The 18,697-nt window shown below is 37.3% G+C and overlaps 1 protein-coding gene across 5 annotated transcripts; it reads right to left on the bottom strand.

The window, feature by feature from the left end:
- Positions 1 to 163: 163 nt before the first annotated feature.
- Positions 164 to 10,625, bottom strand: LOC101160058 (disabled homolog 1). 5 transcript variants are annotated; one of them, XM_011473997.3, is made up of 11 exons: positions 10,221 to 10,625; positions 9,329 to 9,448; positions 7,412 to 7,551; positions 5,935 to 6,033; positions 5,352 to 5,483; positions 3,753 to 3,833; positions 3,623 to 3,667; positions 3,500 to 3,562; positions 3,056 to 3,146; positions 2,945 to 2,965; positions 164 to 1,497 (listed from the first exon to the last, which is right to left on the bottom strand). In XM_011473997.3, exons 2-11 carry the CDS (start codon positions 9,402 to 9,404, stop codon positions 1,118 to 1,120), a joined length of 1,128 nt encoding a protein of 375 aa, XP_011472299.1. In that variant the 5' UTR covers positions 9,405 to 9,448; positions 10,221 to 10,625; the 3' UTR covers positions 164 to 1,117. The 5 variants fall into 5 exon arrangements, with proteins under 5 accessions (XP_011472299.1, XP_020558028.1, XP_020558026.1 ...); XM_020702369.2 differs by having other exon boundaries at positions 9,353 to 9,448; positions 10,221 to 10,480; XM_020702367.2 differs by lacking the exon at positions 10,221 to 10,625 and adding an exon at positions 9,623 to 9,712.
- Between the last annotated feature and the right edge of the window lie 8,072 nt (positions 10,626 to 18,697).

Genomic DNA, 18,697 nt, shown 5'->3' with positions numbered 1-18,697 from the left:
GGGGCTGTCACAAGAAGCACGAGCCTGCCACTGTCATCTTCCTGAAAGGTCTTTTTTGTTACCACACTGCCTGTGATAAAATGCAAATCTTGTCGAGACAACACCTGTATGAGTGTGGAAAATGCTGACAACTTCTGGACAAAAGCACAGAGCAGAACAAGAATTAATTTGGAGTTTTTATTCAAATAAACAAGAAACCGTGTGAGAAACCATCCATAAAATAAAAATTCCCATCATAAATTAACCTACACATTAGATGTAGAAGATGTGAGGGTTTGTTACAGTTGGTAAAAAAAAACTTAAACTATAATTATCTCACACTACAAGGTTTTAGTATATATTGAAACATCTGTTTAAAGTCCCACATTATGATTACGCTGTTTTTAGCCAAAACCAAAAAAGCTGTGTCATTTTCTAGGACATAGTCTCTGCAAAGCTGCAGTTGTTCGCTAGAAATTTGCCTCTGAGTTGTTGGCGGGACTGTTAGTGCGGTTTAACCCTGCCTTCACTTCCCATCACCCCTTTGTTTACACTCTCTCCCGCTAGCTTACAGCCCCTCACAACCCCAACCTAACATTACTGGTGAAACAAAAATGGTGAGCAACATTGGGGCTATCCAGCAGTACAGTTTTAAGACAGTCTGGAAGTGGATGCGGGATTTTCATTGATGCAGATTTTTAATGCCATCTTTTTATGTTTCTTATGTTTTAATAATTTTACAATCAGAGAGCAAACATAAATAGAGTATTGCTGTTTTCTTAAGTGGGAAAAAAAACGATTGATTCTTGCAGGAATGTGTCCTGAAAACCTTCATTAAATGTGGACTCTGATCCTAAAATAAAGTTAAAATCAAGGAAGAACAGACAAATTCTGAAGTAAGCATTTCATGTGAATCCAGATTACATCTGTCCAGTATTTTAAAGAAAAACTGTCTAGTAATCAATTTGAAATTAAGCTATAGTTGAAATGTTTTCTTTCATGTTTTGTTTGCGATCCAGCATTTTTCATGCACAGTATGTATTTAATTAATATAATAAATGTAGTTCATGATGAATTATGTTCGCAAGAAAAGGAATTCAGACTTTTACGCTAAATGTTCCCATGTCTGAGCAGGTCTTTACAACAGAGAGTTAATATCCAGGGAGTTTGATTCCCGAGCTGCATTTGTTCCAGAGGTGGGGCAGAGAGAGCCCAAAGCGGTGGGGTGCCCAACAGAAACTACAGGATCACCTGCTACACTTCTTTCTGTAAATCCAGGGTGGGGGCTGTAGCCAAAGTGAGGCTGAGGCTGGATTCCTGCAGGGAGTGGTGAGACACTTGATGGTGGCCAAGCAGGAGAGCTGACAGGTGCGGCGTTCCAGCCACCTGCACTCTGGTTTCCCAGAAACCCCGGCTGAGCCCAAGGCATCATGGTGGTAGAGTATAGAGGCCCTCCACCTTGCTGTGAGGGGAACATGGAGAGGATCTGATCTTTGGAGAAGGTTTCCGCCGGAGGCCCTGAGAAGATGAATGAAATTAACTTATTTTTGAAATCATACAAAAATGCTGTTATTCATGTATCAATACATTCAAATCAATGTGAGAAGACATGTCAGGAGCTGAAAAGATTTGGCCGATGTGATGTTTGATCTCTGATTGGAGGCACGCTGTTGTCAGCGTGTCACACTTGTGTTTCCTGACTGCAGGGGTATTTGTGGTTTCTCTCATTTGCTCTGTCTCTCTAGATGAGAGGCTGTGCAGTGGCTCTGCTGGTGGCTGACTTTCAAACTTTCTGTGCCACTTGGGCTGCCTTTTATGAGCTCCATTGTCACGTTAGAACTGCCTAAATCCTCAGTGGCATCGATTCAACAAGGTCCTGGAAACATTCCTCACAGAGTGTGGTCCAAGTTGACATGATAGCATCACACAGTTGCTACAGATTTGTCGGCTGCACATCCATGATCCCAGTCTACCGTTTCACCACATCCCAAAGGTGTTCTAAGGGGTCGAGATCTAGTGACTGTAGAGACCATTTGAGGACATTAAACTTGTCATGTTCAACCTGAACCATTGATACAAGGCAGGATGGATCTGTGCTTTCATGTTGTTGCCAAATTCTGAGTACCATCTGAATGTAGCAGCAGAAATGGAGACTCAGACCAGACAGCATTATTTCAATTTGCTATTCTCCAGTTTTGGTGAGCCTGTGTGAGTCGTAGCCTCAGTTTCCTGTTCTTAGCAGACAGAAGTGGCACCCGGTGTGGTCTTCTGCCTCAAGGTTGGATGTGCTGTACGTTCAAAGATGCTCTTCTGCAAACATTGGTTGTAACCAGTAGTTATTTTGAGCTACTGTTGTCTATCAGCTGGGACCAGTCTGGTCATTCTCCTCTGACCTCTGGCATCAACAAGACATTTCCACCCACAGAACTGCCGCTCACTGGATATTTCTCTTTTTTGAACCATTCTCTGAAAACCCTAGAGATGGTTCTGCGTGAAAATCCCAGTAGAGCAGCAGTTTTTGAAACACTCAGACCAGTCAACTTTATTCTTCGTTCCGGTACTTGGTTTGAACTGCAGCACATCATCTTGACCATGTCTACATGCCTGCATGCATTGAATTGCTGCCATGTGATTGGCTGAATGGAAATTGGAGTTAACAAACAGTTGGACAGGTGTGTCTAATAAAGTGGCCAGTGAGTGTACATTTGTATTTCTTTGACACATCTGGAGGCCTCATGTGCTGCCTGCCTGTCACCACATCTAAAATGAGTTTCATCACCACAGTCTGAACGGTGTTAACACAATACAGAGGTGCTACAATTCACACAAACCTTTTTCCTCATTTCAAGCATAGAGGATTTGTGATGCGTTTGATAATTATAATTTTATTTTATTTCTCCAATTGTCCCAGCTGGGAAAGGAAAATATGAACCAGTTTCTAATATGCAAAATAATATAGTCTTACCTGTGTATTGTGCAGCCGGGTCTATTAAAGAAAAGAAAAAAAACACAGACCTGAAGTCAGGACATTGATTCTCTCTATCATAGCGCATACAACAGTTGTTCCCTCACTCACCCAATTCACCTATGCAGGCGTTCTCTTGGGGTGACAGAGGATCTGGAAGTGGACTGGAAAACACTTCCATCAGTTCATTACTGCAAGAGGACTGTGTGGATACAAAAAAAGTACATAGACACACATAAATACATAAATAATTGTGTTTTCAATGCCTGCTGCTTTTCAACACAAAGAAGCTCTTATATCTACAATATTTATCCACAAATTCATACACGTTTTTCAAACTAAAATGTACCTTATAGTACAATACAAGTGGTATTTTAACATCTTGCTTTTTGACAAAACCTCCCCTCTGTTTTCAAATCACAGTTTTACACAGGTCTTTAGTTCTGCTGAATTTAGGAGAGTTTTGGAGTAATGACCACCTCTAATGCTCAGTTAAAACAACTGATTATTCTTTTTATCCCTGTGCCACCACAGGATGAGTGCTGCAATTACTACCTGCTGCTTTGGCTGTGATGATGGAAGCTCAGGCTCTTTCTGCACATTCCCAGTTAATGCTTCCTGTAATAAAACAAATTATGATTTCAAAATCATGACATTTGAAGAATTAAAAGAAAGTACCTGAACTGGAGAAACCAAAATGTTCTGTTCAATCACAGGGGAAACCTGAAAAAAACAACAAAAGAACGTACAGTCAAGCTATGAGAGCAATCGAACAACTTGCTCATATTGGCAAATGTATTCTTCTGACCTGTGCTTTTGTGGGTTGATCTGAAGGCTTTGGCTCCACGTTCTGGCAAACTTCTTTAATGTCATTAATAACTGGATCTGCCTGGAATCCAGAGAGGAAAACTCAGCAAACAAACTTACAAAAAATGTGTCAACAAATACATAAACATCATTTAAACCACATCCCATTTTTAGACTCTTGTTTTGCACTAAAGTCAATTTTCTGTACTAAGGATTTCAAATGTATTTATCTTATTTATTATTATTTGTTCTTTCAAAGTAACATTTGGAAAGACAGTTTATTATTTATTGGGCCAAATGAAAAACAACATGGGTGGGAATTATACAAGTTTGTTTCTTCATACAGTGATCCCTCGCTATAACGCGGTTTACTTTTCACGGTTTCGCTACTTCACGGATTTGCATCGTGCATTGTGTTCTGCATTCTGATTGGCTAAAAAGTCACCCCGCTTCTTCTCTACCTGTGCGTCAATAACGTTGCAGTTTAATATGTCCACGTACGTACAACAGCTTGCCAAATTAACATTACGTACGTGCAAATTCTCTTGCAATTTCGAGTTTCTCTTAAACCCATAGAAAAAAGAGCAACAACAACTGCCTATCACTATGTTCTTCTCCCAAACAAACACACCTGCACCGCGGGCTTCAAACAAAGGGAGAAAACACTGCAGAGCGGAGTCAGGATGCAGCGGCTTAGTCGGAAGAGCAGTGAAATACACCTGAGTCACTATTTGTCCCACTGTACTTTGTATTTTTTTCATAATCATTTTAAATTTTCTCCCGTTTAATCAAATACTCGGGTCGCGGTGGGCGGGGCTAATCTCCGCGATTTGACGCCTTCTGTTCACATTGATGATTAAATTTATATTTGACAGAACAGTATAGAAGTTATTTGTTGAAAAAAACGTTTCTAAAGTACATTTATTTGTTAAACAAAAGTTTGAGCCTGTAAAATGGTTTGTTCTTTCTTTTCAATGTATAATAGAGTATTTAATTGTATGATAATTGTAAAAAAAAAAAATAAAGGTTTCTACTTCACGGATTTTGCCTATCACGGGTTCTTTTTGGAACGTAACCCCCGCGAAAAACAAGGGTTTACTGTACTTCCTTTCAAGAAACCAATTAAATTCTACTTGACTCGATTTGACATTCCTAGTTTAATAAATCCAATGCAACTTCAGTGTGAACCATTAGTATAACTGCAAATGTCTATGATTGGGAATAATAACTCCATCAAGAAGATGGCAGCATCTTTCATCTTTGTTTTTTTTTTTAAAGCTTTTAAACACTTCTACAGAGCCAAAGCTTAAAACTCGCTTTTCCTTTCTGCAAGTTGAAGTTGAGCTTTTAAACTTGATAAATATATGCTACGTCCTTTATTGAGATATTTCTAAACAAAAACTTTTGGTAAAAACATTTTTGTTCTTGCAGATAAAGGCATGGCACTGTTTATGCACATTTATTAGTTAGTTTATTGCTCATTGGAAAAAAAATAAAACTTCTTTAATTTTACTTCATAAAACCGCAGTACCTGCAGACTACGTTGTTGCTCATCACACCTTTAATTATGTCTTATTTTAAATTTTGTGTGCATTCATACCAGGCAGGCTGTCTTGATGTAAAACAGGACATAAGAATCTTCATGTTGATAGATGTAAGCCAGAGCTCTGGGGTCGGAACCATCCTTTGTCAGTGAGCTGATCCTGCTCTTCTCCTGGTCATGAAGAACATACTGGAAAGCAAGGTTAGAAACTAAACGCTTTTGTTTCATCTCATCCTCAAATGATCGATGAGAGTTCAAAAAAAGTTATAGTGCTGCAGGGGAATTTAGACATTAAGGTCAATGCTTACCGTACATTTCCTAAAAAGAGATTTGACTCCAATCATAGGCAAAATAATTTTAAAAAACTGTATTTTATTAGGAACTAGCTTCTGCAGAGCAGCAGTAGTTCATCAGAAATGTGCCTCGAAGTTAAGGGTTGACTGTTGGCGCTGAGTAACACCCCCCCCCCCCCCCCACACACACACACACACACACACACACACATACACACACTTTCTGTCACCCATCTGTTTACATCATGCTCTCCTCGGTAGCTTACAGCCCCCTCGCAACCCAAACCTATATCACCAATGCAACAAAAATTGTGAGCAACATTGGAGTTATCAGTGAGTTGACTCACCCCAGTCCTTTCATCCACAATTTTCAAGCCATTGGAGGAAACTTTCAGCCAAATCTTCTGCTTGTGTTTACCCTGTTTTCGTGCAACACCCTCCAAGCCCTTTTCACACACATGTGCAAGCAGACACACACACAAAAACACAAGTTTGTCTTACGTTAACATAAACATGAAGCAAAAAAAGCTTAAAAACCATCATGTGCAGAAATAAAAATGTAAAATGTCTGCATGATGAATACCAATAAAGATGGAGCGCAGCAGGTAACAATGAGGCTTGCAGTTCAATACGGTATAGAAGGTCAATATTTTGGAGAATTTATCTGCCTTAAACAATGAGAAATGGTGAATTATTATCAAAAAGATTTGAAAAAGATTCTCAAGTATGTCTTATAAAAAATTATAAGGCTTTATGATAAACACAATTTAAAGATTTAAAATAAGCTAAATTGGAGGAATAAATTATCCCAGAATTTAACAGGATAATAGAACAGATGTGTAGAGGTTGAAAGAATAACATTCAGGGCCTTTGGAAATTACTCAATTTACAATAAAACATTTAACCTTGGGTTTAAAACATGTAGTTTAAGGTCAAACTGCAGCTTTTCAAACTAGCAGAGGCTTCAGAAAGACTGCTAGTATTCACTTTGAAGTAGCACACTGCAAGTCTGGAACAAATACTGATTTGAAAGACAAAAATTGTCCAACAATATTCCCAAATTGTAAAAAAAAAATCTATTGATTTGCTGTATCAATCATGATTAGGAAAGACATACTGATCTTTCATCAACTGACAGCATCTTTAGTGGAATGACGAGTTTCAGCTAAATGAATTACTTTAAAAGTTTCCCATTCAAACAGTGTGTTGGAGTATTTGTACAACATGTATCTAACACTGCAGCTCCATGTGGAATTTTGCTGCAAAATTAGTTTGTTTCTATTAAAAAATAATTTGGTCAATTTAAGTTGAATCTATAATGTTTACTTTTTGGACCCTGGCCTCTTCAGTTACTCAGACATTCGTCCTTACAGTGCGTGTCTTGCTCTTTCCTCTTTAGCTTCTCAATTATAAAGAGCATCCTGAAAACAAACTCTCACTGGATTATACAGAGTCCCACATGGTTAAAAGTCCTGAAGTCATTACTTGCCTACAGACAAAAGCCCATTTTCAAAAGCAGGATTTTTCCCACAATCTTGTTGTTGTTTTCTTGAACCAAGTTCATTTTTTCTTTCCAAATGTCTCTTTTAAAAGATGAATCCCCAATTTTGCAAAACAACAAAATTTCCTGCAGCAGCAAGGCTGAGTAGCCCCACATTTAATTAGGCCCCTCTTTCATTTCCTGTTCTCTCTGACTTTAACTTCTGTCACATTAGTCAGTTTTTTTAAGTATGGTTTTGTTTGGTGTTTTCAAAGAGAGCAGATGAATGACTTTGAACAAAAGCATACAGAGTCAGATTCGTCTTGCAGTGGAGGACAGATCACCTTTAGCTTCATCATGGAATCCCAGCACATTTTCTCTCCACGTGCGTCAGGTACTGGGTCCAAGCCAATCAGCTTGGCCCTGTAGCGAACCCCGTCACCGTGGAAACGGGACATGAAGTCACTGATTTCTCCTGGGAACCCTGTTGATGGATAGGATGAGGAAAACTTTGTGTACAAGCAAACAAATATATATCTGCGTTTCATCTTACGATCCGTTTCCGTTCATTTGAAGAGCATTTGTGTATTTGTAATACTGATACATTTAATGCTTTAGCTCATCTGTTTGCAGAGTCTGTTTATGTCTTTTAATTTATGAATTCTCCTCAAAAAAGCAAATTGAAGAATACTGTTTAAGTGATCCCATGCCAATGTTTAAATTCTGTTCCTGGAATCAAGTGATCGGGGAAAACACTTGTGGATTTGTTTGATGTTTTTTCTGTTTTTTTGTTACTCAAAGCAAAAGAGCCAGTCTTCATCAGCCAAACACGAGTTTACCGGCTTTTAGTTACCATGATGTCAAACTGTGTTCCAAACAATGACAGGTCAGCGTTTTCTCAGCATTACATATAAAAACAAGTTAAATATAAACTTATATAAAGACACCCACAAGTTCAGATTTGGTTTACAATAGTCTGTTGTTGCATGTTTTTGAAATTTTTTGCAGATACCAGAGCAAAAAAAAAAGAAAAACAATCCTACTTTTTTTTTTTTTTTTTTGCTAAGACGTAAAAGGTTCAAACACCCCTATTTTATGCTCATACAACACTGTTTTAGAAACAAAATCACCAAAAAGGAGTGACTTGGTCCTTCTTGGTCCTTTTTAGTGACTTATGTTGGCATTTTAGATTGATGCAAAAAAGGAAAAAGCAATGAGAACAAACTGATCAATATAATTTAATAAAGAAAATATTTTATATTTCATTGTTCTCAAAAATATTGTTCCAGAATTTAATGTTTAATTTAACATATGAATGTAGTCTTTGGCTCACGCTATTGCAGTTTAGTGAGGCGATGCTGTTAAATCGTACTGCCAAAAAGAGGAAAGTTGCTTTGATGAAAAGATAGACAAAAGTCAGGAATGACTGGACTCAGGTAGCAAACAACAAGAATCTACACACATATAGCCAGATTATATATTCATAACTGTTTTTGGCTCATCAGCAACCTTTGAGCTTTTATACGTTTTAAAAAAGATGTCACATCATCATAAAGTTGTTACAGTTGTGTAATTGTTAACAATGTTCACAGACAACTTGACTGATTTGCAAATAGACTTGAGCTGCAATTTACACACCAAACAAAAATTCATTTCTTCAGGCGACACGAAAGAAAGGCCTCAAGTTTGGAAACTTTTCAAAACAACTTCAAGTACACCGCTTCGGAAAATATTAGCGTTAAATGACGAACAGTCCAAGAAGCAGGAACACGGGAAAAGAACTAAACAAAGTCTTACCTGGAAATAACTTCCCATCAGATTATTGAACTCGCTGTGCCTGGAGGAAGGACAGGGCTGTTCTTTCCAGTCACTCTCATTTATTTTCACTAAATTACAGTGATTCTTTGAGAAGAGCTCATCTCTACCGAATAAATATTTAGACTTAAACATGAAACCAACCTCAGAGGTAAAAGGGGGATCATATTTGTGACACCAACTTTTGACCTCTGTTCCTGGTTTTTTAACTAATTACAAACATAGAAAAATAAATAAAATCAAGAGGAAGCCAAAAATAAGGAAACAAATAAACAAATCCAGCGCTGCATCCAGTCTTACAGTAAATATGAAATCTAATTTCAACATCCAACTTTTTAGTCACCATTATTTTTAGTTTTTTGCCACCATTTGTATTTCACTTCATTTTAATTGGTTTGCTGACTTTATTCAACGTTGTTGGACAGAACTAAACAGCAACCTCAAACCTCTTGTGCTGGAAGGCGGCCCACCTCTGACAGAATTTTGGCCCGATGCGGAAGAACTTCCAGCTGTTTGCTCCATCTTAATCCGAGTTGAATTCAGAGCACGAAAAAGCCACAGGGATCCTGTGAAAACAAGGTAGCTGCAACTTGGCTGACAAGGGAAACCCAGATGAAGAAATAAAAAGTTAATGCAGGTTATACGCCTGTTAACCTGATAGAAACAAATATTTTAAAAAGTCTGAGAACATAATTTTCATTTTTGTGAAATCCAGAAATAAACTGCTATAGCTGCTTTACCTGTAGGAAGTTTGCCTCTACTTCAAAGCCCGCCTTTGTGTCATGTGATAAAACTCTCAAAGGTCAAGCTGCAAATATACTCGTCATATTTTAACATCCGCTGGGAGGCTCACATGCATGGGAACACTTGAGGAAAAAAGTTTTCAAATGAAAACAGAGGCCATACACTGCGCTTTCCCTCTCAGAGGATCCACTTGAGGTCAGGCATTCCCCTGGAGGACAAACTTTCAGAGTACTTTCCTAACATTTGAACCCTGGTAATTAATTGCTTGCTACAGAGAAGATAGTGAACAGAAATGTTCAGAAATTGAGGCATTTTTCAAGAAAATTGCATTTAAAGGTTATGAATGTGTTGACACTGAGAAAGAGGTCACAGGATTTACTGGAAGCGTTCTGTCTTCCGGTCCTTTTCATCAAGCTTAATTTTCAAGAATGTTCCATAAAGACTCTGTAACGATGTGTGCCATTTGTGGGTTTTTTCTATTTATTTTTTTTACTTTGAATAGCCCGCCCCTTCTGTACATTCAGTCATTTTTTTTTCCTCAAAAATGCCTTTCTCTTAATTGTCCATTGTGAATGTTGCCTCCTGTTTCTTTACCTGATTCCTAAAGTCTTCTTATTGCTCCTCTTCCTCCAACAGACTCATGTTTATTTCTGAAGCATGTCAATAACCAGACCCCTAAATGCAGGAGACCAGGGTTTGGACGGAAACTCAAAGGTTTAACAAGAACAACTGGTGAAATAAGGGAGATAATTACATTTAAAAAAAATAAAAAAAACTGTGACAACACAGATAAGAGGACAACAATGAACCTGAAAAAATAGAAACTTGTTACCGGTAGATACACTGAGGATAATTAACCTAAGTAAAGGCAGCTGAGGATAATTAACCTAAGTAAAGGCAGCTGTGGATAATTAGCAAATGAAATGCGGTGAGACTGACAAAAGGAACACAACCACACAAGACAGAAAACCAAAAATACGACAGAAAACAAAGCAGACAAAGGGCTCCAATCTCTACAAGATAAAATATAGATCTAACTTCCTTATATCATCTTGTATTTACTCAAAACTAAGCGATTGTTATAGCCTGTTACCATTTGCAGAATCAAGTAGAATTAAAAGTGCCTAGAGTGCCACCTGCAGGACAGGTGGGAGAAAAACTGCTTGGTAACATTTAGTAAAAAAATAAAACAGTCATCATAAATGATAATAAAATATGTTCAATTAAATTCAAAAGCTATACGCAAAAAGCACAGAATAGTTAGTTAAATATTGTTGCTTTCTTTGCCTTTTTACCCTTATTTCATGTAGTTATTGATATGTAATCAAGATTTCAGGGAAAAAGTTAAAAGTTGATAAATTGGTTGACTTTTATGCTATTTTTTAAATATTATTTATACATACCTGTATTGTTGGGTCCTTGCTCATAAAACACACGTGTGCCGATTTTATTGCGCAATCTCCAAAGGATTTGCAAATTCTGCCCCTACTTTCATGACGGTGCAGCAAATAAATTAGGTGTGTTTCATAAAACGGATAAAATACTAAATAATAAAACACTGATGCAAAAAGAAGACCTGCTTTGACGGTATTTAAAAGATGTCCAAAGACCATATTAACTTTCAGCTGCTTTTTCCGTTTATTTGTGTCGCAAACTTAAAACGCATCTTAACGTGATTTCTCTGAAAGTTAAAGCCTAAAATAGCAAATCAGGAGATTCCAAAGTGCAAAAATAGACTGGCAGGGTACAATTACCAATAAAAACCATGTGATCACACAGACCCCTAACATCAAATCACCTGACCATCCTGGTTCCACTCTCCGTCGTTCATCAAAAGTGGACTAATACTTCTCACTTCTCCATCTGGTGAACAGTAATTGGCTGATTTTTCCTATCTTCCTCAAATGTTTTTTGTCACCAGTGAGCATTGTTCAATGTTTTTGTGACAGCACTATGTTTTTTTTAATCTACAAATCAATTTGTCTGCCCTGTTAAGGGCCAAACAAAGTTTCACTCAGCAACTCGAGAATTCCAGAGGGAACCTAGTGACTCAACTGTATATACAAAAGACAAAAACTTGTTTAAACAACAAAAAAGTTTTTGTCTTGACAACTCCAGCTACGTCTTTGTTTTCCTCGTCTGAACTCAAAACTGCATGGCTGCAAAGCTCCAATATTGCTTTCTATTGTTGTTGCACCGTTAATGTCGGGTTGGGGGTGTGAGGGGCTGTGAGCTAGCAGAAGAGTGTGTAAACAGAAGGATGACGGGAAGTAGGGGCGGGCTTACTTCACCCCAATGGTCCTGCACAAAATGCAGAGACAATTTTTTAATGAACTACTGCTGCTTTACAGAAACTATGGACATTTCCGAATTCCCACCCTACTCCCTAATTACTAAAAAACTACATAGTGCAGACTATGTAGTGCCCTGGTTTATAAAAAAAATTCAGACACCATGCTCACTACTTTTTATTTTTTAACTGCAAATATGATGTCATTGATTTCATGAAGTGAAAATCTCATTCAAATGAGCATTTTGCGACGGCCATTTATTAATTCACTGAGTTCTGAAGATGAAAACGTTGATATTTTAAAATATATATATATATTTTCTTTGTTCAAACACAATGCATTTTGGTCTATATTCGCCAATCTTCTGTGCATCGATGCATGCTGGTTTTTCGCAGAGACTTCTGCGAAATTTCTAGGGCACTCAATTTTGGAATTGTATATTCGGTCAGCACTACAAAATGGCAAACGCACATTAGTGCACTATGTAGTGATTAGTGAAGGAATTCAGACATAGCCCATGCCTTAGAAAACGACACAGGTTTTTTTTATTTTGGCTGAAAATGGCATAATCATAACTAAATGACCACTGAAAACACTTTTACAATAGATCAAAAGATGATTTGAGTGGGACTTTTAATTTGCATCAATCAATCAATCAATCAATCCAAGTGCTCAATGAACCCCTGCTTAGATTTCCAAAGTCCCCAATCATTCCTGCACACAGATCATTAATCAACAGCAGGTAGGAGGAACAGGTTCCCACTAACGCTATACTTTTGAACAGCCCTTAAAATGTTATTGAACAGTGATGATCGGAGCAGCCAGTGGGCACGAGAATGTTGTAAACACGTAGCTAAGGCTGGCTTTGAAAATCATGGGATCAACATTATCCCTTGTGATATCCTAGGCACTTTAACGTTGGGAGTTGGGTCATGGGTGTCCATGGATTACATGAAATCCTCTCCACCTTTGTCCACCTTTGTCATGGTAGGGAGAACACGTCAATGTAAAGGTGGGGTCATGGGATAGCACAAAGGTTAAACCTATTTTGAATAATATATCAGGAGAATCACAGACTCTGTTTAGTAAATCCTTTTTTGAAATGAAAAACATTTATATCTTGAGCAAACTGCCATTAAATCAATTTAGGCATTTTTTTAAACCAAAAATTCAACTTCTTCTGTATAAACATGACAACCAGCACAATGCACTTGAGTCACAAATAGTCACATGTTTTACATTTTGCTGCAGTCAGTCTGAAGCAGTCGTGATCTTCTTACTAACGCTCCTCCCTGGAGATGTAACCTCTCTGAGCTTCTTCAGCTTATGGGAAATTAGGAAGGAGTTCTGCTTTAACTCTGACTCTGTGGTGAGACGAATTACATTGTGTCCATTGAGAAGAGAGTAATGAATGAGTAAAAGGTCTCAGCCCTGGGGATCATGCTCACTAGGATATCTGATTTTTTTTCTCAGTCGGCAAATGTTTTTCAAATGTAGGAAGAAATATCTTCTTTAAAGTTTAATGAAGATGAGAAAGACATATAGCATTTCAAGGGTGTTAGAAACAGCCCATAGTACAACCGTTTTTGATCTCAACAGAACAGCTTTATTCTCATATTTGTATTCATTTACATCTCAGCATGTCTGAGCAGGGGTCTGCAACGGCTCTTTTATGCCTCCATTGTGGCCCTTTGGCTTTGAAGAAAATACTAACAATTTGAATAAATGATAGGTTTGTTATTTTGGGTAATTTGTTCAGTTTTACCTTTATTTTTTGACATGTCACATAACCGAGTAACATGGTGGTAAAAGGTTAAATTGACTATAAGAATAAGCTTAAAGGATATGTTCATGTCTTCTGATGCACAACAGTGTCTAGTTGATGTTCAGAGGTAAAATCCTTAAAGCTTTAAAAACTTGGATTCCCCGCCAAGTTGTCAGGTTTATATGAATAGTAAAAGGAGGAAAACGATGAAGGCACACAAAAGTCATAATGATACTAAATGCCATGTTTGACTTCTCTTTCTTGGATTTTTGTTTTAAGAATAGCTCGGCAGCAGGGGGATCCTATTTGACGCAGGATGTGTTTTATCTTGAAAGAACCTTGTATGTGGTGCTGGTATAAGTAAAATTAGGTAAAACAGTTCTATATAGAAAAACATAGCACTGGTATAATTATGGTAAATATTTAAAAGCTGTATTTTTTTGACGGGAATGGAAACTAAACATAAAACAAATGTATCTTTCCAAATGATGAAGTGAAACTCTACAGCTCGTGTTGGGTTTTGGTCTATAGGAAACAGAACCAAATGGCTCTCTTAGCTTAAATGTTGCAGACCTCTGAAATATACTAAGAGAAATAAAAAGAAAACTTCAAACGTTTCTGCTTAAAACATAAAAATGTTTAATGCTCGACAGATTTAATGCTGCTCAGTAGCTTCCACTTAAATTGGTTTAATTAGCAGATCATTAACAAGAATCATAACTTGTACTGAGCATAAACCAAACCTTTGAAATGTAAACACAACTTGCAGACATACATGTTCAATCAAACTGGGTTGTCTTTATGGACACGCAAGAGCACATTACACAATCCCACATCTTGTAAACAAACAAAAATAAAACTTAATATATAGCAGAAAGCAACAAATAAATATTTCAACCCCCAAGTGTCTATGCAGATGTGAAGCATGGTTGTAGTAGTCCTGTCGTTAGGGCTTGAGCTGTTATATTTACCAAAGCAGAGGTAAACCGTGTTTTTTTTAGTTCAACCATCATGAAAAGCTGCCAGAAATCCAGACCCACGCGGACTCATTTTATAACGCTTAGCCCAAATGCTAAACAGCATTCCAACAGCATAATAACTATATGAGATGATCATAAAGTAGAAAAACAAAAATGTGTGTCAACCACAGTGAGTTATTTAAAAGCTCAGCAAATAGATACATTTAAATAAAATCCCAAGGGGAGGCACTGGTTTACAGTTAATATAATAGTGTTTAATTGCAGTAATTTGCAGGTTTTTTTCTTTTTTTTGTTAAGTGAATGTTTGGTTATCATCTGGACGATTAAAATGAAATGTTAAAATACAAAAATCACCTAATTTGAAAGTTTAAAACTCCATATTTATTAGTTTACTTAAAAAAGGAAATAACCATGAATTCCTTTGAGAAAAACATGATTTAAATGAAGAAAAATTCTAATCTTGTTTCACTTCAAATCATATGCAAATGAAATTGTCTGCGAATTGTTATGCGCTACAATAAATATTCCTAAGGACATTTTTTAAAGATAGAGAGTGTCTTTTCTTCAAGAGAAATCACTGGTCAGAATACTGTTGAATTTATGTTAGTCATGCGTTTCACTTTTATTTACATTTAACAATGTGGTTTCACACAGAAGCTTCCACATGCAAAAACCTTTTTCTCAGGGAATGTGGTAAATCTGCTACAAAGCCCCTAAAACACAAACTCTTTTATCTAAGATGAAGATGAGCCTTTACCAAATCTCTTCTAAATTAGAGGAATTTGTCCTAAGTCAAAATAATATACAAACCCAAGACAATTAGGTCAGAGCTTCAGAATTGGCTGAACAGTAGAGAAATCAATGTCAAAGCATGTGTAATGTTACATTTAATTAATTTTCTCAGTCAAGATGTGAAGCATAAGTCAGGAAAAGTTCTGGAAGGGTAACAAGTTTCTTCTTTTCTTTTTTTTCTAAAAAGAAAAACAGTAATCACACTGCACTCCCATTTCCCAAAAATGATGAGGAGGAGTAAGAAGACACCCCCAAGACACACATGGAGACCCTGCATTTTTTTGAAGAATTTTTACAGCTTAAACACAACTTTAACCCCTAGTTCAACTCACATTTTATCCACAAAAATTATTCAACTGCTTTAAAACCAGTTTTTGGACTTAAAAAATAAGTAGTGGTGCCAATGACATACAAAAAGCCTAGAAATGCTAAAATATTTATTTAACTATGCACGAAATCTCCAAAAAACCTTTAAAAAAATCCAGTTATACATTTCAAATATAAATGTTATTAATCTCAGACCTTCAGAACTAGCTGTGCACTTTTCAGGGTTATGGGGTTGCTGGAGCCAATCCAGCTACTATTTGGTGAAGGCAGGGTAAACCCTGAACAGGTTGCCAGTCTGTTGCAGGGCCACACACATAAACATGCACACCTAGGGGTAGACACCAATTTACCTTTAAAGTATGGTGTGTTTTGGGTTTTTTTGGACTGTGAGAGGAAGCTGGAGTGCCTGGGGAAAATCAACACATCTGTGAGGAGAACATGCAAACTTCACACAGAAAGGTCCCAGTCAGGATTTGAACCATGGCCTTTTTGTTGCGTAGCAACAGCTTGCATTGTGGATTGCCTTAAAAGTTAGATAGGAATATCAAAGTTTCAGCTTTGTAAAAATTGGTTTCATTTTATGAAACAGCACATTTTTACAGACGCTTTGTTCAATTTCAATGACATTTAGAAACAATAAATTGTATATCATCAATGCCTTAGTCACATGCCCCTGTGGAGGGTTATAGAGAGGAGAAGTTCTTAAGGGGAGCACGGGTATGTCTTGCAGTTCCCTTGTGGCTCATATGGCCACTTTAACCCTTGTGCTATCCTAGGCACTTTAACATTGGGAGTTGGGTCATCTAGACCCACTAGACAGTGCGATGAACCTTTTTACTTCAATGATTTGTGAACCTCACTGGTGTCCAAGGATTACATGAAATCTTTCCACCTTTATCCACCTTTGTCATGGTAGGAAGAACACGTGAATGTAAGGGTGGGGTCATCTAAGATAGCACAAGGGTTAAGACACATCAAGAAAAATGGAACGTACCATTGTCATGCATGTGGTGAGTTTTACGCACTTATGAAGCATGGGTGATGCTATAGTGCCCTCACGCCGCACTCTAGTCATTAGCAAGGTGGGTGTACTGGCTCTGTACAGACCGTATGCAAATGCTGCATGCATCGGACGTGCAGGCAATACACAAGTTCTTGTAGGATGTCCACAAAAACAACACTCTGAATGCCTAATTTCTTTATTTCCAAATGCCAGGCTGTGCACGCAAAGGGTTGTAAGGTGCACGCACTTTTCACCCACAGTCCTTTGGGGTTTTATTTTCTTAGCTGTTATGAAACTAAATTTACATAATTATCTCTAACTTTATGTTTTATGCTTAGTCCACACCAAAATTCATTTCACACCAAAATGAAGTTTAGACAGGTTAATTCCAATTGCACTTTTCTGAAAATCAGACTTTCAAAGTTAGCTGACCATTTTGCTAGTCTTGTCCGGGATCATTCGTCTGAATTTGTTTAATGCAAATTATTGACAGTCTAAATTTTGAGCAACAGGAAATAGAGGGGGGAAATGTCTATTTGCAGAGAGAATGTAACAGCAAGATCGGATCATTTTCATGAACATAATATCTGGAAAAAGCAGAGTCTGCCTAATACTTGAAATAACACTTCCAACTGGTACTTTTACCAGTAAACTCATAAAGACAAGGAGAAAGTCAGGTATGCCGACACTCCAAAAAACCCGTTCAAAGTTTACTGGAAGCTGAATACAGTCTCCCTTGAATTCCCAAACCCTCATATAACCCTTAAATCCACAGGACCCTGAACAGGATTCACAAGCAAGTCCTCAAAAAGAGCCAAGAAACATATCAGCAGTTTATTGATGCCTTGATCTGAGTTTCTCATCCATCACTCAAGAAGTCAAGTAACTCCCACATCCATCTCTATCAAATCTGCTGCAGCTGCGCTTCTCATGATCACACTTAAACTGACGACTTATGTGTTCCTCTAAGGGTGGTTGAAACCATATGACCCTTGAACAGATGAACCATCAAGATCATAAAACACAATTTTTACCAAAATTAAGCTGTGCAAATGACCTTTTTTCTCTCATTTTCAGTTTCTTTCTGAATCATTACTTTCTCTTTCTACATTTTTGTCATAAATAACAATTAAGGACTTGTTTTCTTGGTAAATTTTTTTGTTTTTCATTTGACTCTTGGTGTTTTTTTGTACTTTGCAACATTCTGATTTGCGTTTAGTTTTATTTTTTGATTTTCTTTTAGCCTGTTGTCAGTTGTGTTTTCTTAGTCAGTATAGATTGGTCCAGACTCATCAGGAGCATTAATCATGACTTTCTTGTGAATTTCTCAGGATGCAGTTTTGTTTTTGTATCTGAAAATCCAGAGATACAAGTAAGAGAATAAATCCTAAGACACATTTTCCAAAATATTTTATTCAATAACTTGTTTGAAGATTTGGAATGGATCTGTTGTTGAAAAAACATTTCTCTTGCACATTTACATCCTCTTAGCTGCACCCTCTAATAGATTTAGGACCAACAGAGGTTAGAATCGTCCTGAAGCTGTACACTAAATCTGGCTCCCAGATGGGTTCTTGATTCTTTGAGAAGCCTTGTTTTGCTGATCCTGGTTTTCTTGAAACTTTGTCATCAGTACTTTCTGGAAATTCTTGAAACACTTGCTATTTTTGTCATCTAGCCTAGAAATCTTTCAGTCTCACAAGATGCAATTCTTTCCTGGAGAAAGTAGAGCATGAAGAGTAACCCTTGTGCTATCCTGGGCACTTTAACATTGGGAGTTGGGTCATCTAGACCCACTAGACAGTGAGCTGAACATTTTTTCTTCAATGATTTGTGATCTTCACTGGTGTCCATCGATTACATGAAATCTTTCCACCTTTATCCACCTTTGTCATGGTAGGGAGAACACGTCA

Source organism: Oryzias latipes, chromosome 4 (genome assembly GCF_002234675.1).
Source record: "Oryzias latipes chromosome 4, ASM223467v1".
Lineage (NCBI taxonomy): Eukaryota > Metazoa > Chordata > Actinopteri > Beloniformes > Adrianichthyidae > Oryzias > Oryzias latipes.
This window is presented reverse-complemented; position numbering and strand designations above follow the sequence as displayed.